Below are 17,853 nucleotides of genomic sequence, written 5' to 3'. Positions count from 1 at the left end.
TTTTTTTTTTTTGAGACAGAGTCTCGCTTAGTCGCCCAGGCTGGAGTGCAGTGGCGCGATCTCGGCTCACTGCAAGCTCCGCCTCCCGGGTTCACGCCATTCTCCTGCCTCAGCCTCCCGAGTAGCTGGGACTACAGGCGCCCGCCGCTTCGCCCGGCTAATTTTTTGCATTTTTAGTAGAGACGGGGTTTCACCATGTTAGCCAGGATGGTCTCGATCTCCTGACCTCGTGATCCGCCCGCCTCGGCCTCCCAAAGTGCTGGGATTACAGGCGTGAGCCACCGCGCCCGGCCGACTTCGGTTCCTTTGTTCATGCCCTGCCCTCTGTCTGGAGTGACCTTCTCCCAGCTCCCCTCCTGCTGGGCATCCTCATCTATTCCCACTTCTTCTAAGTAGGTGTTGGCTCTTCCAGGAAGCCCTTCTGGGCTTCCCCTCTGAGAGTAGGCTATGAGAATAGCCTGTTCTCTCTGCCGCCTAATTGCTTTGCACATTCCCTTTACCTTCTCACTTTGAAGGTATCTATTTCTGCCTCCTTTTTTCTTTTAGACTGGAAGCTCCAGGAGAGCAGGCACTGTGCTCTTTTTATCATCCTGGGATGTTCTCAGGCCTTCTGGGTAGTGATTAAGAGCCAAAGCTGTTCCTTACTGGCTGTGTGACCTAGAGCAATTGTGCTGTCTCATTGATCTTATCTTGAAAATGAAGATACTAATAGTTTCTACACCTTGGAATTATGAAATTTAATATAAAGTATTAAAAGAAGGCCAAGTGTGGTGGCTCATTCCTGCCATCCCAGCACTTTGGGAGGCCAAGGCAGGAGGACTGCGTGAGCCCAGGAATTACAGGTTACAGTGAGCTATGATTACACAACTGCACTCCAGCATACGCATCAGAGCAAGATCCTATGTCTTAAAAAAAAAAAAACAAAAAATGTTAAAAGTACTGAAAGAGTCTGGGTGTAGTGGCTCATGTTTATAATCCCAGCACTTTGGGAGGCTGAGCAGGAGGCTCACTTGAGCCCAGGAGGTCAACCAGCCTGGGCAACATGGTGAGAGACCCGTCTCTACCAAAAATTTATAAAATTAGCCAAGCAGAGTAGCACACACCTGTAATCCCAGATATCTGGCAGTCTGAGGTGGGATGTTTGCCTGCGGCCAGGAGGTCGAGGATGCAGTGAGCTGAGTTTGTGCTATGGCACACCAGCTTGGACAACAGAGCAAGACCCTGTCTCAAAAAAAACCAAAAAGTATTGAAAGAGTTACTGGCCTATTATAAATACTCAAGAAATACTATGTATTGTCCTTATATTCTAAATGCCCACTACAAACCTGGCAGATAATATACCAGATATCCTGATAATGTATCTACAAGGGGACATTAGAGTATCTGACCTTTTGTAGACTCTTAATAAACAGTAGGTACTGTGGCAGTTTAGGATTTTTTTATTGGCTTGAAAAAAACATTCAGGCACACAAGCTGAAATAGTTAACACACTATCAGGTAAATAATTCCCTGGGGAAAAAAAAAAAAAACAGATAATTTAGATCCAAGTTACAAAGGGGGGCAGCTTTAAAACACAGAATTTTCTAGTAGTCAAAACTACTCGAAGTTGAACTGGGGCTCTTTCAAATGACATCACGGTCTCCAGCCTTGGAAGAGCTCAGCTATTGGTTGACCACGAATGAAGGCATTAGAGAGATTCAAGCCTCAGATGGTCCTTGTACAAATTACCTCTTAGGTCTCCTCCAACTTTGAAATCCTCTGCATCTACCTTCAAAAGTATTTTTGGCTGGGCACAGTGGCTCACGCCTCTATTCCCAGCACTCTGGGAGGCCGAAGCAGGCAGATTTCTTTGAGCTCAGGAGTTCAAGACCAGCCTGGGCAACATGGCAAAACCCCATCTGTACAAAAAACAAACAATACAAAAAGGATTTTTTTTTTTTTTACCATTAATGCGTTATTATTAAACACCTCTGAAAGTGCTGTCTAATTGAAGTAGACACTGAAATTTCGATGCAAAAATGAAAGCATCCCACTTGGAATATATAGATATATCAACAACTTGTAGGAAAAAAGAAACCAAATTTGGTGCCAGAAACCAGGGTTTAAGTCCTGGCTCTTACAGAAGCAGGTTCAGTTTCCCTATCTGTAAAATTGTGAACTCAGCCCAGTTCACACAGTTGTATTATAGCATGAACCTAAAGCTCATGATACAAAAACATTTATAGAATCCCGAGTCCTAAATAAATGTTTGTTAGCATTAGAGCTCTCACTGCCAAGTTGCTTTTTGGGATTTGTTTTGCTTAATCATATTTCTACCTTAGGAAAAGGTGAGGGAGGGGATTGAAAAAACTAGAGGTTTAGATAATTTGAATACAGTCAGTCCTTTGTATCTGCTGGTTTCAAATCCATAGATTGAAAGAAAATATTCAGAGGAGTAAAAAACAACTGGCTAACACGGTGAAACCCCATCTCTACTAAAAAAAATACAAAAAACTAGCCGGGTGAGGTGGCGGGCGCCTGTAGTCCCAGCTACTCAGGAGACTGAGGCAGGAGAATGGTGTGAACCTGGGAGGCGGAGCTTGCAGTGAGCTGAGATCCGGCCACTGCACTCCAGCCCAGGCGACAGAGCCAGACTCCGTCTCAAAAAAAATAAAAATAAAAATAAAAATAAAAAGACAATATAGTGTAACAACTACTTACATCATATTAGGTATTGTATGTACTGTAGAGATGATTTAAAGTATAGGGGAGAATGTGTGTAGATTATATGCAAATATGAGACAATTTTATATCCGGGAGTATCAGTGGGTTTTGATATTCACAGGAAGTGGTTCTGGAACTTTTCCACTGCCAATACCAAGGGAAGTCTGTATGAATGATTAAACAGAAAAATCTCTGAAACTTGGATTTATTCCCGGGTTAGTTGCTGGTGTCATGTAGTCACTGAAAGTAAGAATGACATTGCTTTTAGAATTCAGCAGTAAATACTTCATCTTTTTTCAAGTGGGGAAGAAATACAATGAGCAGAACCCACCTCTACATGTTAATCATTAGTAATAAAAACCACTTACGATGGTTTAAAAATACTACCTAAATAAAAAGGAAAAAGAGGATCTTACTTCTGGTTAATTAATAGCTCAAGATCCTTCCTTTGTCCCAACCCCTAAGACAAAAAAAATTATGACTAATCAAGGCTCAAGGAGGCTCAGTCATTTTACAAAAATATTTTAGGTACCTGTTTTGTTTTTTGTTTTTTTGCAAGCAGTTTGCTGGGCATAAAAATAGGACATGAAAATAAATAATGCCTTCGTTTCCTGAAAGCGGGCCGCTAACGTTTCCGGAAGCAGCCGCAATCAACTGGCTGGTGCTATTATTTATGACACGGTCATGTTATTCAAGTAACTATTGAAAAGGAAAGGGCATTCGGCCTCCCATCACTTGGCAATGGGTTTGAGAAAACAAGGATCAGTCTCGACTGTCAAGAATAAGGATCACAGGGGAAAATATAACTAATACCCACTGCTCTCAGGCTGGAAAAGGAAGAATGCCTCTTGCAATGAGAGGAAATGGCAGTTTCAGATAGAAAGCAAGCAGAGAGTTCATGGAAAATCTTAGAACATTCGTCCGGGGGATGGCAGACATTTAGCACATAAGTGTATCATGTCAGGCAGTGATAAGTGCCAGGGAGAAAACGGGGGGAGCAGAGATGGAGAGTGGCAAGGCAGGTGTGTGCTCAGTGGGGTGGGCACATTTCAGTAAGGGAATCGGGGAAGGCTCTCCAGGCAGGGGACTTCTGTGTGGACCGGATGTGAAACATGTGAAAAGCCCTCATGAGGAGAACTGGGAAAGAGCATTCCAGGAGAGGGAAGAGCATGTGCCGAGGTCCTGTAACAGGAATATGAATCGTGGATAGGAACGAAAAAGAGGGAGTGACGTGGGAGTGGGGGGAAGTGATAGGAGGTGAGGTTAGGTATGGTGACGGGAGCGGGGAGGTCTTCCGGGGCTGGTCTCATAGCAATTGAAAGGCACTCATTTCCATTTATCTTGGTCTCTTCTGAAACAATGGATACTGGCATGTTGTTTAGCTGGTGTCTTATTCAGAGGGAACCAAGAGTCTAAACTTGAGGTTCTCCCCATGATGTTGGCACTGCTTGTGTCCAAGACAATACAGTAGTTCCTTAAAGACAAACTGACTTCCCTCACTTTGACAATTCACAAAGTTACTCTCAATTCAGAGTCACCACGGCCATTGCCACCATGCCACCATCATGCCACCAGACAAATGTGTTTAACTGGCCTGCTCCTTTGTATCACCTACTGAAGAGTCGAGTAGGAGCATAGTTTTGGTCACCCTGTGCCTGAAGTTAGGCTGCTGGGAGTCAGGGCGAGTGACCTTCTGGATTCCGCAGTGGGAGGTAAGATCCATCTCTTGCCAAGATTCATATAATGGCAGGTGCCCCCAACACTGGAAAGGGAAGTTCAGGTGCTGAGCTGAACTGGCAAAGTAGAGACATTCATTATTCCTGCTTACAGATGCATCTGTTTCCACCGTGGAAAGGGTGGAAGATGTTGCTCTACTTCCCGTTAACTCTTGTCAACATCACACCATCCTCTCTGATCAGCAGACCTGTGCCTACCTTGTTCTTTCTTAAAAAATAACATTTGTTCTCCAAAAATAACCAATCCAATTAAGCATGACTTGACCTGAAGGTCAGGAAATGACTCATGGGCTCGGGCGAAACCCACACTTTCTGGAACTGAGTTGGACTTGGAGGTGTGCTATGGTGGACTCTAATTATAGAACTCCCCCGGGTGAAAACATGGTCTTGCCAAGGATTGTGTTTGCAAACAGATCTGCCATGGTCATGTAATGTACAGTTCTAACTGTAAGAAAAGCTTGAGGATGAGCAACTTGCAATAAAATAGCATGGCAAATTTAATAATCAGTTCCCTTAAATACTGGGAAACATTATAAATAGTGCTACATGATGAGTCAGAACTAACCTCATAAATTGAATTTAGAAACTGGTAAGGAATATCTTCTGGGAAGTGCGATTCTGTTTCCTTGCATAAAAATAACCACTAGGGAAAAGGTATAATTCCAGGAGAAACCTGGCAAGGTAATTAGAAAGGGTAAATGTAGAATCTGAAGTACTGTGTTCCATCAGAGAGCCTACCTGTAGGGGATGAGATGCATGTTGACTAAACAGGCATAGAACACGCTCTGCTGAAAGTGCCTGCCAGGTGTCAGTGATCATTGTAACCTTCCACTCGGAAACCCAGATCCTTCGTCCACCCTTCTTTGTCCTGTTTTGTGCCCAACACACGGACATCTATAAACTATTACTGTGGCTGCTTTGTCCTCTAGCTTGTATTTAGCTTTGGCAGGTGGGAGGTGTGGGCAGGAAATCTTTGAGTGTGATGAGATGGCTTACCGGTGATTCCGCTCCCCACACCTTCCTGGCTTCACCGTGGCTCTGGCAGTGGCTCCTCCTGAGTGCCCTTTTCCCACAGCTCCAGCTCCAGCTCTAGCTCCCGCCCCTACTCAGGCTTCTCGAGCCTTGTTCCAGCGCACAGCTCTGTGTATATAGTACCTTCCTTTTTTTTTTTTTTTTTTTTTTTTTTTTTTTTTTTTGAGACAGAGTCTCGCGCTGTGTCACCCAGGCTGGAGTGCAGTGGCGCGATCTCGGCTCACTGCAAGCTCCGCCTCTCAGGTTCACGCCATTCTCCTGCCTCAGCCTCCGAGTAGCTGGGACTACAGGCGCCCGCCACCACGCCCGGCTAGTTTTTTGTATTTTTAGTAGAGACGGGGTTTCACCATGTTAGCCAGGATGGTCTCGATCTCCTGACCTCGTGATCCACCCGCCTCGGCCTCCCAAAGTGCTGGGATTACAGGCTTGAGCCACCGCGCCCGGCCTATAGTACCTTCCTTAATTTCTTCAAAGTTAAACCTTTTTCAGTGTGCTGTACTGCATTCTGCTGAGACCGTAATTGAAACAGGATCTAGGGTACCCCCAAATCTAAATTTCCAAAGAAGGCAGCAAATATGAATGAGCAAATGCCTAGAAAAATGTAGGCTAAGATCATGAAAGCTTTATCCAATGTATTAAATCTTTACTAAAACGTTCAAAATCCATTGGGACTGTGAAGAAAAAATGGATGTGAAAAGAAAATACTCTGAAAAGACTGAGAGAAGCCAAGTCTCAAATTCAGCCTCATACTCAAACCATGTGAATTGAGGCTGGGCTATTCAGAATGGGTTGATTGGGGCTAACAGTGACTATAGAATGACAACTCGCTACTCCAGAAACTTCTAGTAGCACGAAGAGAGACTTTTTGCAGAAATACGGGCATTTCTTGCTATAAATTTCCCTCTTGGAACTGCTTCTGTTGCATCCCATAGGTTTTTGGTATGTTGTTTCTATTTGTCTTAGGATTTTTTTGATTTTCTTTTTTAGTTCTTCTTTGACCCATGTTGTTTAATTTCTACATATTTGTGAATTTTCCAAGATTTCTCATGTTACTGATTTCAAGTTTCATACCATTGTGGTCAGAAAAGATACTTGATATAATTTTGATCCCCTGAAATTTGTTTAGATTTGTATTGTGGCCAAACATATGATCCATCCTGGAGAAAGTTCTGTGTGTACTTGAGAAAAATATGTGTCCTGTTACTGTTGGATGGGATGTTCTGTATACATCTGTCAGGTCATAAAGTGTAGTTCAAGTCCAATGTTTCCTTATTAATTTTCTGTCTGGATGGTCATCCATTATTGAAAGTGGGGTATTGATGTCCCCTACTATTGTTGTATTATAGTTTGTATCTCCCTTCAGATCTATTAAAATTTGCTTTATATGTTTAGGTGTTTCATTCAATGTTGGACACATTTATATTTGTTATATCCTTTCGATGAATTGACCCTTTCATTGTTATATAATGTCCTTTGTCTCTTTTGTTGCTTTTGACTTGAAGTTGCTTTGTCTGATGTAGGTATAGCTACCCTCTGCTCTCTTCTGGTTCCATTTGCATACAGTATCTTCTCATCCCTTCATTTTCAGTCTATGTGCATCCTTAAGAGAGAGCTGAGTCTCTTGTAGGCAGCATACAGTTGGGTACTTGGGTCTTTTTTTAATCCATTCAGCCACTCTGTCCTCGTATTAGAAAATTTAACCCATTTACATTCAAAGTAACTACTGATAGGTGAGAACTTATTACTGCCATTTTATAATTTGTTTTCTGGTTGTTGGGGATGTATTTTGTTTCTCCCTGTCTTGCTGGTTTGTAGTTTGCTGTAGTGGGATGTTATGAATAATCCTTTCTATTTATACTCTGTGCATCTACTATAGATTGTTTTCTGGTTACCATGATCTTTATAAAGAAAGACATTCGGCCGGGCATGGTGGCTCAAGCCTGTAATCCCAGCACTTTGGGAGGCCGAGACGGGCGGATCATGAGGTCAGGAGATCGAGACTATCCTGGCTACTATGGTGAAACCCCGTCTCTACTAAAAAATACAAAAGAACTAGCCAGGCGAGGTAGCAGGTGCCTGTAGTCCCAGCTACTTGGGAGGCTGAGGCAGGAGAATGGCATAAACCCGGGAGGCGGAGCTTGCAGTGAGCTGAGATCCAGCCACTGCACTCCAGCCTGGCTGACAGAGCGAGACTCCGTCTCAAAAAAAAAAAAAAAAAAAAAAGACATTCACATTGTCGTATTCCAAAGGCTTACAACTAACTTGGTAAGGATGTGAGATTCAAAACTGAGAAAACAAAAACAAAAATTGTCAAAGAAAACAAGAAGTTTCAAGGATCCATTTAAGCAGAGTGTATTACACCTCCTGAGTAGGAGCCAAGTTTTTAAGGTAGCTAACTAAGGGTAGGTTCCTTATTTAGAAGATGTATGTTAAAATTAAGAACTACCATCTGGAATCCTTACAGCATCTGAAATTTGCAAAGTGTGTGTGTGTGTGCACGCATGTGTGTGTGTGTGTAAATTAAATGGCATAAATAGCATCCTACATTTGGCACATTACTTTTTATTTTCAGACTATCCTTTGGGATAGATGAAGGGTTCCTCTGAGTCATATTTTATACATTTCTTGGCTGCCCAAAAATTTCAAGAGGAAATTTCACTTGGTCAAAGAACCTAGGATGGAAACTCACTAGCCTGCTGACACTGGTGAGGCACGCCCACCAGAGCTTCAGGGTAGAACAGCTGTTCTTTGGACTACTTGCTGTGGTAGGAGTAAGGAATTTGCAGAAAATGTGTTTGGGAGGAAGAAGTGGTCTTTGCCATGCAGTGTAAGCCTACATTTTCCTTTTTCTCATTTTGCAAGTAACATTTTGCTGGCATTCTTCTGTATGCATTTGTTACTCAGCTATTGATGTATCACCCAAATACATAAAAACAAAAGCGTATTTTGTATGTATACCTGAAACTTAAGATCATCTTCCTGGTGATCAGCTCTTAATTTTTAATTCCATATATATATAGAGAGAGAGGAAGTAAAAAATATACATGATTATATATTTTATATATGTATTATATATTATCTATACATAATATATATATAATTTTTTTTTTTTTTTTTTTTTTTTTTTTGGAGATAAGAGTCTTGCTCTGTCACCCAGGCTGGAGTGCAGTGGCACCATCTCAGCTCACTGCAACCTCTGCTTCCTGGGTTTGAGCGATTCTCCTGCCTCAGCCTTCCGAGTAGCTGGGACTACAGGTGGGCGCCACCATGCCTGGCTCATTTGTATTTTCATTAGAGACAGAATTTCACCATGTTGAGCAGGCTGGTTTTGAACTCCTGATCTAGGGTGATCCACCTGCCTTGGCCTCCCAAAGTGATGGGATTATAGGTGTGAGCCACCATGCCCGGCCTGCTTCCATATTTTTAAGTAACCTAAACCTTGAGAAAAAATTTAAGGAATCACATAAGCTTGAACGTTCAGATCAGACTTTCTCTGTATTCCACATTAAGAAACCCTCTGGAAACTGTATCTGAAATGCTACTTACAGCTGAAGCCACTTCCCAAGCCTACTCCCACTACCCTAGGTCAAGTGTTCCTACTGTGTCAGCACCATAGCTATGCCAATTTAAACGTTATTCCTGTGATGGCCAAATACTTTCAGTCTCCTGGGCATGTGGGAGGATTGCACTTCCCAGCCTCCTTGTGACTAGGTGGCTCCGCATGACTGGTTTTGGCCAGTGAGTTGTGAGAAGTGGCACCTGTCACTTCTGGGCCACAGCATTTCATTGCATTTTCCCTCTGCACACAACTGGCAGCTTTTTGATAGTGGGGTAATGAGACAAGGAGATACGGAGCCATGCCTCTAGCCAACCCACAATGGACAACGAATGTGAACAAGAAATGTCTTGTGATAAGCTATTTAGACTTAAGGTCACAACCACAGTATAACCCGACCTATCCTGATTGATATACTCCATCCTAAACACTGCCACCCATTAATCGGATCTTCTCACTCACCTGTCCAAATGACTACCTCTATCAGTACAAACCCCTGCATTCTATCATTCACAGTGCTTTTTTTTTCTTTTTTTTTTGAGATGGAGTTTTGGTCTTGTTGCCCAGGTTGGAGTGCAACAGTGTAATCTCAGCTCACTGCAACCTCTGCCTCCCAGGTTCAAGTGATTCTCCTGCCTCAGCCTCAGAGTAGCTGGAATTACAGGCACCTGCCACTGCACCCAGCTAATTTTTTATGTTTTTAATAGAGATGAGGTTTCACCATGTTGGCCAGGCTGGTCGTGAACTCCTGGCCTCAGGTGATCCACCTACCTCGGCCTCCCAAATTATGGGGATTACAGGTGTGAATCACCATACCTGGCCTCATTCAAGGGTTTTTCCAACTTGGCCTAAGCCTATTCTTTCAGGCTTAGCTCTCACTTCTGCACTCAAGAGTATATAGACTTCCTAAGAATTGAGCATACCTCACGTTATACTCCTCCTCAAATGCACACACCCAGCATCTACAACTAATGAAGAATGGGCAGAATTTATGTCCCAGCATGATTTTTGTTGCACATTCACTGTTGACCCAAGTATTAATGTCTTTCATTAATGGCTAAGATTTTCTTTTCTTTTTTTTTTTTTTTTGAGACAGAGTCTTGCTCTGTCGCCCAGGCTGGAGTGCAGTGGCACGATCTCAACTCACTGCAAGCTCTGCCTCCCGGGTTTACGCCATTCTCCTGCCTCAGCCTCCTGGGTAGCTGGGACTACAGGCGCCCACCGCCTCGCCCGGCTAGTTTTTTTGTGTTTTTTAGTAGAGACGGGGTTTCAGCATATTAGCCAGGATGGTCTCGATCTCCTGACCTTGTGATCTGCTCATCTCGGCCTCCCAAAGTGCTGGGATTACAGGCTTGAGCCACCGCGCCCGGCCAATGGCTAAGATTTTCTACACTATCTTCCCAGTTCTCTCTAGTCCCCCTTTCTGGAACTTCCATTAAAATGAAGCTAGATCTTCATTTTGTTCTTGATTCCTAACTTCTCTTTCATATTGGAAATGTCACTTTATCTCTGTGCTGAGGCTAATTTTCTCAAGGGCTATCTTCCAGTTTACCAATTCCCTCTTCAGCTGAACAATCCAGGTTTTCCCCCAGGGTTACAGCATTGTGTAGTGTTTTTCTGGAATCTAGATTTTAGTTTCTTCATTTTGGACCTCTGGGTATTTTTAAAAACTTTGTTTTCTCACCTATGCATTTAACAGGTGTTAATTTTATATTAAGCATCTCTGGGTACTTAAGGGTAGAAAGACTTTCAGGTTATTTATAAAGTCATAGTGCCAAAAACAAAAATTCTGTATCATGTTTTGTACATACTTTTTATTTGTTGAATAAATGAATATTTGTCAATATGTACATAACCACACAGAGCGAGCATTAGATTTAGAAAGCAAAATATTTGGGTTCTAATATGCAAAGCCACTTACCAGCTATGAGGGCTTCGGCAAATAACTGAATCTGAGCTCAGCTTCCTCAACTGTAAAAGTAGGTTATTTGGACCTATGTGGCTTACCACACAGGCTTATTGCAAGGTTCAAATGCAGAAACATGAAAGTGCTATGAATACAACTTAGAGCAATACAACCATAACAAGTAACAGCAATGGAATTTCAAGCTGAAATTCACACCCTCGGATTGTACCGATGTACTGATGGAGTCAACGAGAAAGTGACAAAATAGCCGATTACTAATGAGAACGAATATGCCATTCTTCTGGGTGGGAAGAATTCTGCAACATCCTGTAGCTTGTCCCTGCAATTAATCACTTCCCAAGCTTCACAAAGATGTCAGAGACCCACCGTCAATAACTCTCTCACAGAAGCACAAGGGCCAAATGTCCCACGTTTATTTACATATGAAATGTGTTTCATACAGTTGTGATGGATGGAGTGCATAACACCTGACAGCAGCAAGACCTTTCGAGGAACCGAACGTTGACTACAGTATATCATGCAAGTATCTATATATACACAAAAGAATTCCTTTTCTTAAAAAAAAAAAGTACAAAACATGTTCAGGGATAAATACAAGATATAAAATGCAAAAGAAAACACAAAACGGAACCAAAAAATAGAACTCTCCCAGAGAACTCTAAACGGAAGGGACAGAAGAGTACCTCTGCTGCATTTTAATAAAGCAGAACTACCGACGTTAAATATACTCTTGAAATGGCTGAACTAAACCCAGGTGGCCCAGTGCTTAAGGTAACGGCCCATTGCAATACACAGGCGGCTGCACTGATAAGTCGGTGGTGGAAGTTGTGCATCCCGACTCTAAGTACCAGAACGTTTGGCAGTAGCACCCGGAACAGGAAACGCCAACTCTTTTGACAGCAAAGGGTTAAGTCAACTGATTTGTTTTCTGTCAAGAGCCAGAGAAATGCTTGATATTCTTAGTTGTGTTTCTGTAATAGTTAATAAATTACATGACAAAAACCTGACTATATAAATCTATTGGTCTAACTACGTATTTGTAACTTTTATAGTAGTCCAGCCCTTTCGTTACTTTCCCTCCTTGTGCTCTTAAAGCCAGCCTTGCAAAGCTGCCCAGAAAAAAAAATAGCCTCCCCCATTCCTCAAAACAGAATTGAGGAAATCAGCATTCCTTATTAGATTCCTGGCTTCAGTTTTTATCCACCCCTGGGAAAGGAGCGACCTGCAAGGCTACTTTAAACACCCTTCGGCGTGGCCTGAAGACAAAGGCACGCCCACAGTGGAGCGCAGTTGTCTCAAATGTGAACTCACTCCCTCAGGGCAGGCACATCGAGGAAGTGCTAAGACACTTAAAAGTTCCTAGTGTTTTTGAGACCCACAATTACTTACAATTTATGTAGTGAATTCTAAAAATTAAAAACACTAAAAAAGGCATTATTTTAGCCTGTAATTAGTTAACCCATTCAAAATCCAAACATACAAAATGGTTTATTTGAATTCAGGAACTGCCCCTGTTACTAAGAACTCTGTTTTAAAGAAACAGTACAAAAAGAAAAATTCTAACCCAAAACAACTCAAATGGTTTTCCACTAAATACTGATACAAACATGTAACAAAGAGTAGAGTATAAAAAGTTATTCATTTAAATATATACAAACTCTTTGAAACTCAAATACTGTTTTAATACTTATCGAGGATATATACGACGAGGTGAAGGAAGGTACGTTGAAAGAGAATATATTGCAACAGCCTAGACAGTACTGTTAACTCTATTATACTGCAAACCTTTTGTAACAAAAATGTCTTTTTTATTCCAATGTGGACAGGGATTTTCCTCATGGAGCATCTGTGGCTATTTCTCGGCTGAGCTCATCCTTTTGGATTTGATGAAGGCCATGCCGTGTGTCCGCATGTGAGTATTTAAGGCAGCTTCAGTTTCAAAAGTTTTTGCGCACACTTTGCACTTTCTGTCTGACACGGCGCCATCGGGGGATTCATCCTCGTGGCTGGGTTTGTTCTCCTGTTGGTTATCTTCCCCAGCCCCATTCTGCTTGGACACTGGCTGAGGTTCCTTTAACTTGTGTACGATGAAGAGGTGCCTGGATAAAGAGACGTGAGACGTGTAGCAGAGGCCACACTCCCGGCACTGGTAGGAAGAACCATCGGATTTGTGCTGAGGGATGTGTTCGTGGAACTGCAGCAGGTTTTCGGTGGTGAAGCCACACACGGCACACTTGTGAACCTTAAACACATTGATTTTCAGCTTTTTCAATGGTTGAGTGATTGCTCCTCGGGGAGGCCTGAACTCCAGAACTGGTTCTTCCAACTTCCGCTTGGGACTGGGGACCTTTCAGGGAAAGAGAGCAAATGATACGATTGAAAACCATTCTTCCCGATGGCTGATAAATGATCGGTTCTCTTACTTTAGAGCTGCCAGGAAAACAAGTGCTGAACGCTTTGGGATTTAGGGGCTTTAGAGCTGTGTGTCTGCCACCCCACCCGGAGGCCTGCGCCTTTCTTCCACTCCAGACAGAAACCTACCAGCTGTTGTTACCAGGCACTGCTCTGGCCAGTGGGCACAGCAGCGGACAAATGAGCTCCTAGCTTCCTGGGATTTGTTACAGCGGAGTTAGATGAACAGAAACAAATTAGAAAATATGCAGCACGTCAGACCCATGACAACCAAGCAGGGTGGGATAGAGGCCATGGCAAGCAATGGGGGTGTGTGTGCAGCTGCTAGGTGATGTAGTATGGTCAGGGACAGCCTGGTGCCAGGTGACATTTGAAAAGAGACCTGATGCAGTGTGGGGAAAGCAGTCAGGCATAGGAAGCTGTGAGTGCCAAGGCCTAAGGTGGGAACAGGCTTGTGAGTGGGGGACAGAAGGGTGGCCAGAGCCAGTAGGAAGGAGTGCTCAGGGAGCCCGCAGGAACCAGAGTCCGAGAGATGCGGAGGTGGACTGTCTGTAATGCCCCTTGTGGGAAAGAGTCAGGATTTTGTTTTTCGACTGAGAGCCACTGGAAGCTTTCCCTACCCTTTCCTTCACATCATTTCCCCTGCTGCCTCTGCCATTTATCCTTCCCTTCCAGGACTCTAAATCCTACTTTGAATTCCCTTCCCAAGCCCATGTGTCCCTCCTCTCTGCCCCAGCTTTTCTGTTCTGTTCATGTGCACCTTCACATGTGGCCATGACCTGAAGCTACCTTTGCACACACTTTTTCTTTTTTTTTTTTTGAGATGGAGTCTTGCACTGTTGCCCAGCCTGGAGTGCAGTGGCACTATCTTGGCTCACTACAACCTCTGCCTCCTGGGTTCAAGCAATTCTTCTGTCTCAGCCTTCTGCTTAGCTGGGACTATAGGTGTGCACCACCATGCCCGGCTAATTTTTGTATTTTTAGTAGAGATGGGGTTTCACCATATTGGCCAGGCTGGTCTCGAACTCCTGACCTCGTGATTGTCTGCCTCAGCCTCCCAAAGTGCTGGGACTACAGGTGTGAGCCACCGAGCCTGGCTTCACACATCACCAGGAGCACTTGAAGTATTGTATTTTAATGCCACACCAGTCTGACTTGTATTCTGATGAGGTTTTACTCAAATGATTAACTCCCTGAAAGCACACATTAAGCTTTTACTTGGTTACATTCCAGACCTAGCACAGCACCAAAGACAGGAGGGCTTTTTAAATATCTTTTTTTTTTTTTTTTTTTTTGAGACAGAGTCTCGCTCTTTTGCCCAGACTAGAGTGCAGTGGCATGATCTCAGCATACTGCAACCTCTACTTCCCAAGTTCCAGCGATTCTTCTGCCTCGGCCTCCTGAGTAGCTGGGGATTACAGGTGAGCTCCACCATATTTTGTACTTTTAGCAGAGACGGGGTTTCACCATGTTGACCAGGCTGGTCTCGAACTTCTAGCCTCAAGTAATCAGCCTGCCTTGTCATCCCAAAGTGTGGGGATTACAGGCATGAGCCACCGTGCCCAGCCTAAACTGTTTCTTTAAACTTTTTGAGAGAAAAGTCCTGCTCTTGTCCCCCAGGTTTGAGTACAATGACTTTATCTCGGCTCACTGCAACCTCCGCCTCCCGGGTTCAAATGATTCTCCTGCCTCAGCCTCCCACGTAGCTGGGATTAAGGCGCCTGCCACCATGCCCGGCTACTTTTTGTATTTTTTGATAGAGACAGGGTTTCACCCTGTTGGCCAGGCTGGTCTTGAACTCCTGACTTCAGATGATCCGCCCGCCTCAGCCTCCCAAAGTGCTGGGATTACAGGCGTTGAGCTGCTGTGCCCGGTGAGTCTGAATTTTTAAAACTGTAACTATGCAACAAAAACTTAAAAAAAAATAAAAATAAAAAGGGAAAAGCAGGTCAACACAATTTCACTGTAAAGCAAACATCTGCAGTGTTAGACCTTGGTGTCTTCTTTTATTTCTGTTTCCTCCTCATTGGTGGCATCTGTCATTTCTTTCAGGTCAGGGTCCTTGATGCCATGCATCAGCTGGACGTGCTTCTCCAGCATCAGTCGCTTGGTAAAGGTACGTCTGGAGTCTGGGCAGTGCCTGTGGGGTGAAAGGCAAGGAGATAACGCACTTGCTGACAAAATAAGCTCCTGTGGAAGAACTCATGGTTGAAGGGCCTCCCGAGCCATCGTTCACACAGACAGGTCTAATGAGCTCAGTTCACACCACAGTTCAACACGCAAGCAGCAGTTTTGCTAGGAGTGTCCCTTAATTTACAGGTCTAGATGGCTTTAATTTTAAAGGGAAAAGGGAAAATATTGCATTTCAAAAGTTTTCAATGACTCAGTATTCTCAGAATGAGCACCATGCTGAACACGTTAGTGTAAAGTCCCTCCTTGACTCCTTCGTGCTGCTGTTAATTATTCCTATCCTCTGCCACGACAAAGACATGAGTGTCCAGCCCAAATGCCTCCAAGCACAAAAGCAACATGCATGTTTATACTCATGGTAGTCGAGTATGTGTGGTCACTCAGTAGATGATAAGCAGATCAAAACTAGTTTTTCTTTGAAAAATAATTGACCTCTTTTCTTTAATAAAGCAGACCAAAGATAGTTTAGAATACAGGTTGGCTGAGTGCAGTGGCTCACGTCTGTAATCCCAGAACTTTGGGAGGCCAAGGTGGGTGGATCACCTGAGGTCGGGAGTTCAAGACCAGCCTGCCCAACATGGAGAAACCCTGTCTCTACTAAAAATACAAAATTAGCCAGGCATGGTGGTGCGTGCCTGTAATCCCAGCTACCCAGGAGGCTGAGGCAGGATAATCAGTTGAACCCAGAAGGCAGAGGTTGCAGTGAGCCGAGATCGTGTCATTGCACTCCAGCCTGGGCAACAAGAGCAAAACTCCGTCTTAAAAAAAAAAAAAAAAGAAAAGAAAAGAGGTAATGGCCCTAGTCATTATGGATGCTATAAAACCAGGTATTAATAATGCTACTGCAGGGAAGGACAAAAAGTCTCTTGTGGTCTCAAATCTGCCTTCAAAATGGCTGGAGGAATTTATAATGATTGGCCCTAAACCCTGATGACCTCCTATTAGAGACCCTTGCAGGGCAGTGGCAGGAGCCAGGACCACCCACAAAGGATGGGGGCTCTCCATGAGGATGAATTTTTTGTTGGCCATAAGTTAGTGGAACAATCCCAGCATTTTACGCTAAGTTCATGGGGAAATAAGCAAAACCTATCAGTGAAGCATTATGGGCCTGACCTCCCATTGTCATCTTGGCCCAGAGCATCCTTCTAAATTCTGATTCTTTTGATTTGGTCTCAACACATAGACTTTAAACAGCTTCAACTTCACTGAATCAGATGATTCCTACCCAATTACAACCCCCTGCAAATCTGACAGCCAAACTTCATGACTCCCCCGATCCATAGGGTCCACCTGGCCTGCACTGACATCCATGTAACATTTCAGTGCTTTAGCCTCAGGGTCCTTGGCTCTCTCATGAGCCATGCTTTCTTCTTATCAACCCACTCCAGGCACATTCCAGTTGAGTGAGTGATAGACTTTCACTAATGATGAGATATGTTCTGGTGTTCATGTATGAAGTAGCTGCTTATGACTGTCCACTGCAGTCTGGGTTGATGTTGGCCCACCCCATCCCTTGGATTTGGTCACAGGCTGCCCCACCTTTGGTGGTGACTGCCCCCAGCCAACCTGTTTTCTAAACTATCTTTGGCCTGCTTTATTAAAATAGGTCGATTATTTTTCAAAAATTTCATATATTCAAAAATATGAAAACATATCAGTAAACAGTAAAGTGACTACCTAATTTGTGGTAGATAGGATATGCTGTGACTGCAAAGGGCTCAGCCGAGGACTGAATCTGTGACCAGCCCTGAAGCTAGCCAAATCACCTCGGTGTGTGCAGAGAGACCATGTACTGCCAATCAATCGCTCCCCCAGGACACTCAGGGATCAGGCTGGGTGCCAGGGCTCATGCCTGTAATCCTAGCACTTTACAAGGTCGAAGCAGTGGATCACCCAAGGTCAGGAGTTCGAGACCAGCCTGGCTAACAAGGTGAAACCCGGTCTCTACTAAAAATACAAACATGAGCTGGGAGTGGTGGTACGTTCCTATAATCCAGCTACTCAGGAGGCTGAGGCAGGTGAATCACTTGAACCTGGGAGGCAGAGGTGGCAGTAAGCCAAAATTGCACCACTGCACTCCAGCCTGGGCAACAGAGTGAGACTCTGTCTGTCTCAGAAAACATGTACATGAGATATGCAAGAAAATGCTCCTTTTTATTTTCGTATTTAAGTGTGACAACCCAATCCAAAAACTCTATGCCAAAACAATAATAGAAATGTAATCTAGCAACTGTGGAGCACAGCAAATTGATGGTACTACACGAAAAACCTTCCAGAGGTTCCTCCTGAGTCTTCTG

The 17,853-nt window shown here is 43.7% G+C and overlaps 1 protein-coding gene across 20 annotated transcripts in view; it reads right to left on the bottom strand.

Annotated features, from left to right (window-relative positions):
* Positions 1-10,826: 10,826 nt before the first annotated feature.
* The window catches only part of ZNF532 (zinc finger protein 532), a 129,171-nt gene continuing 122,144 nt past the window's right edge, over positions 10,827-17,853 (bottom strand). For 10 of the 20 annotated variants that reach the window (XM_025365172.1, XM_025365158.1, XM_025365169.1 and 7 more), the window contains 2 exons: positions 15,359-15,506; positions 11,335-13,301 (listed from right to left, as the gene is read on the bottom strand). In XM_025365172.1, the coding sequence (XP_025220957.1) occupies positions 12,807-13,301; positions 15,359-15,506 (643 nt within the window). In that variant the 3' untranslated portion in view covers positions 11,335-12,806. Of the gene's footprint in view, positions 13,302-15,358; positions 15,507-17,853 lie in introns of all 20 variants that reach the window. The other 10 variants (XM_025365174.1, XM_025365178.1, XM_025365179.1 and 7 more) reach the window with 3 other exon arrangements.

This window comes from Theropithecus gelada, chromosome 18 (genome assembly GCF_003255815.1).
Source record: "Theropithecus gelada isolate Dixy chromosome 18, Tgel_1.0, whole genome shotgun sequence".
Classification (NCBI taxonomy): Eukaryota; Metazoa; Chordata; class Mammalia; order Primates; family Cercopithecidae; genus Theropithecus; species Theropithecus gelada.
The sequence above is the reverse complement of the archived record's forward strand: the minus strand, read 5'-3'. Positions and strand labels throughout refer to the sequence as shown.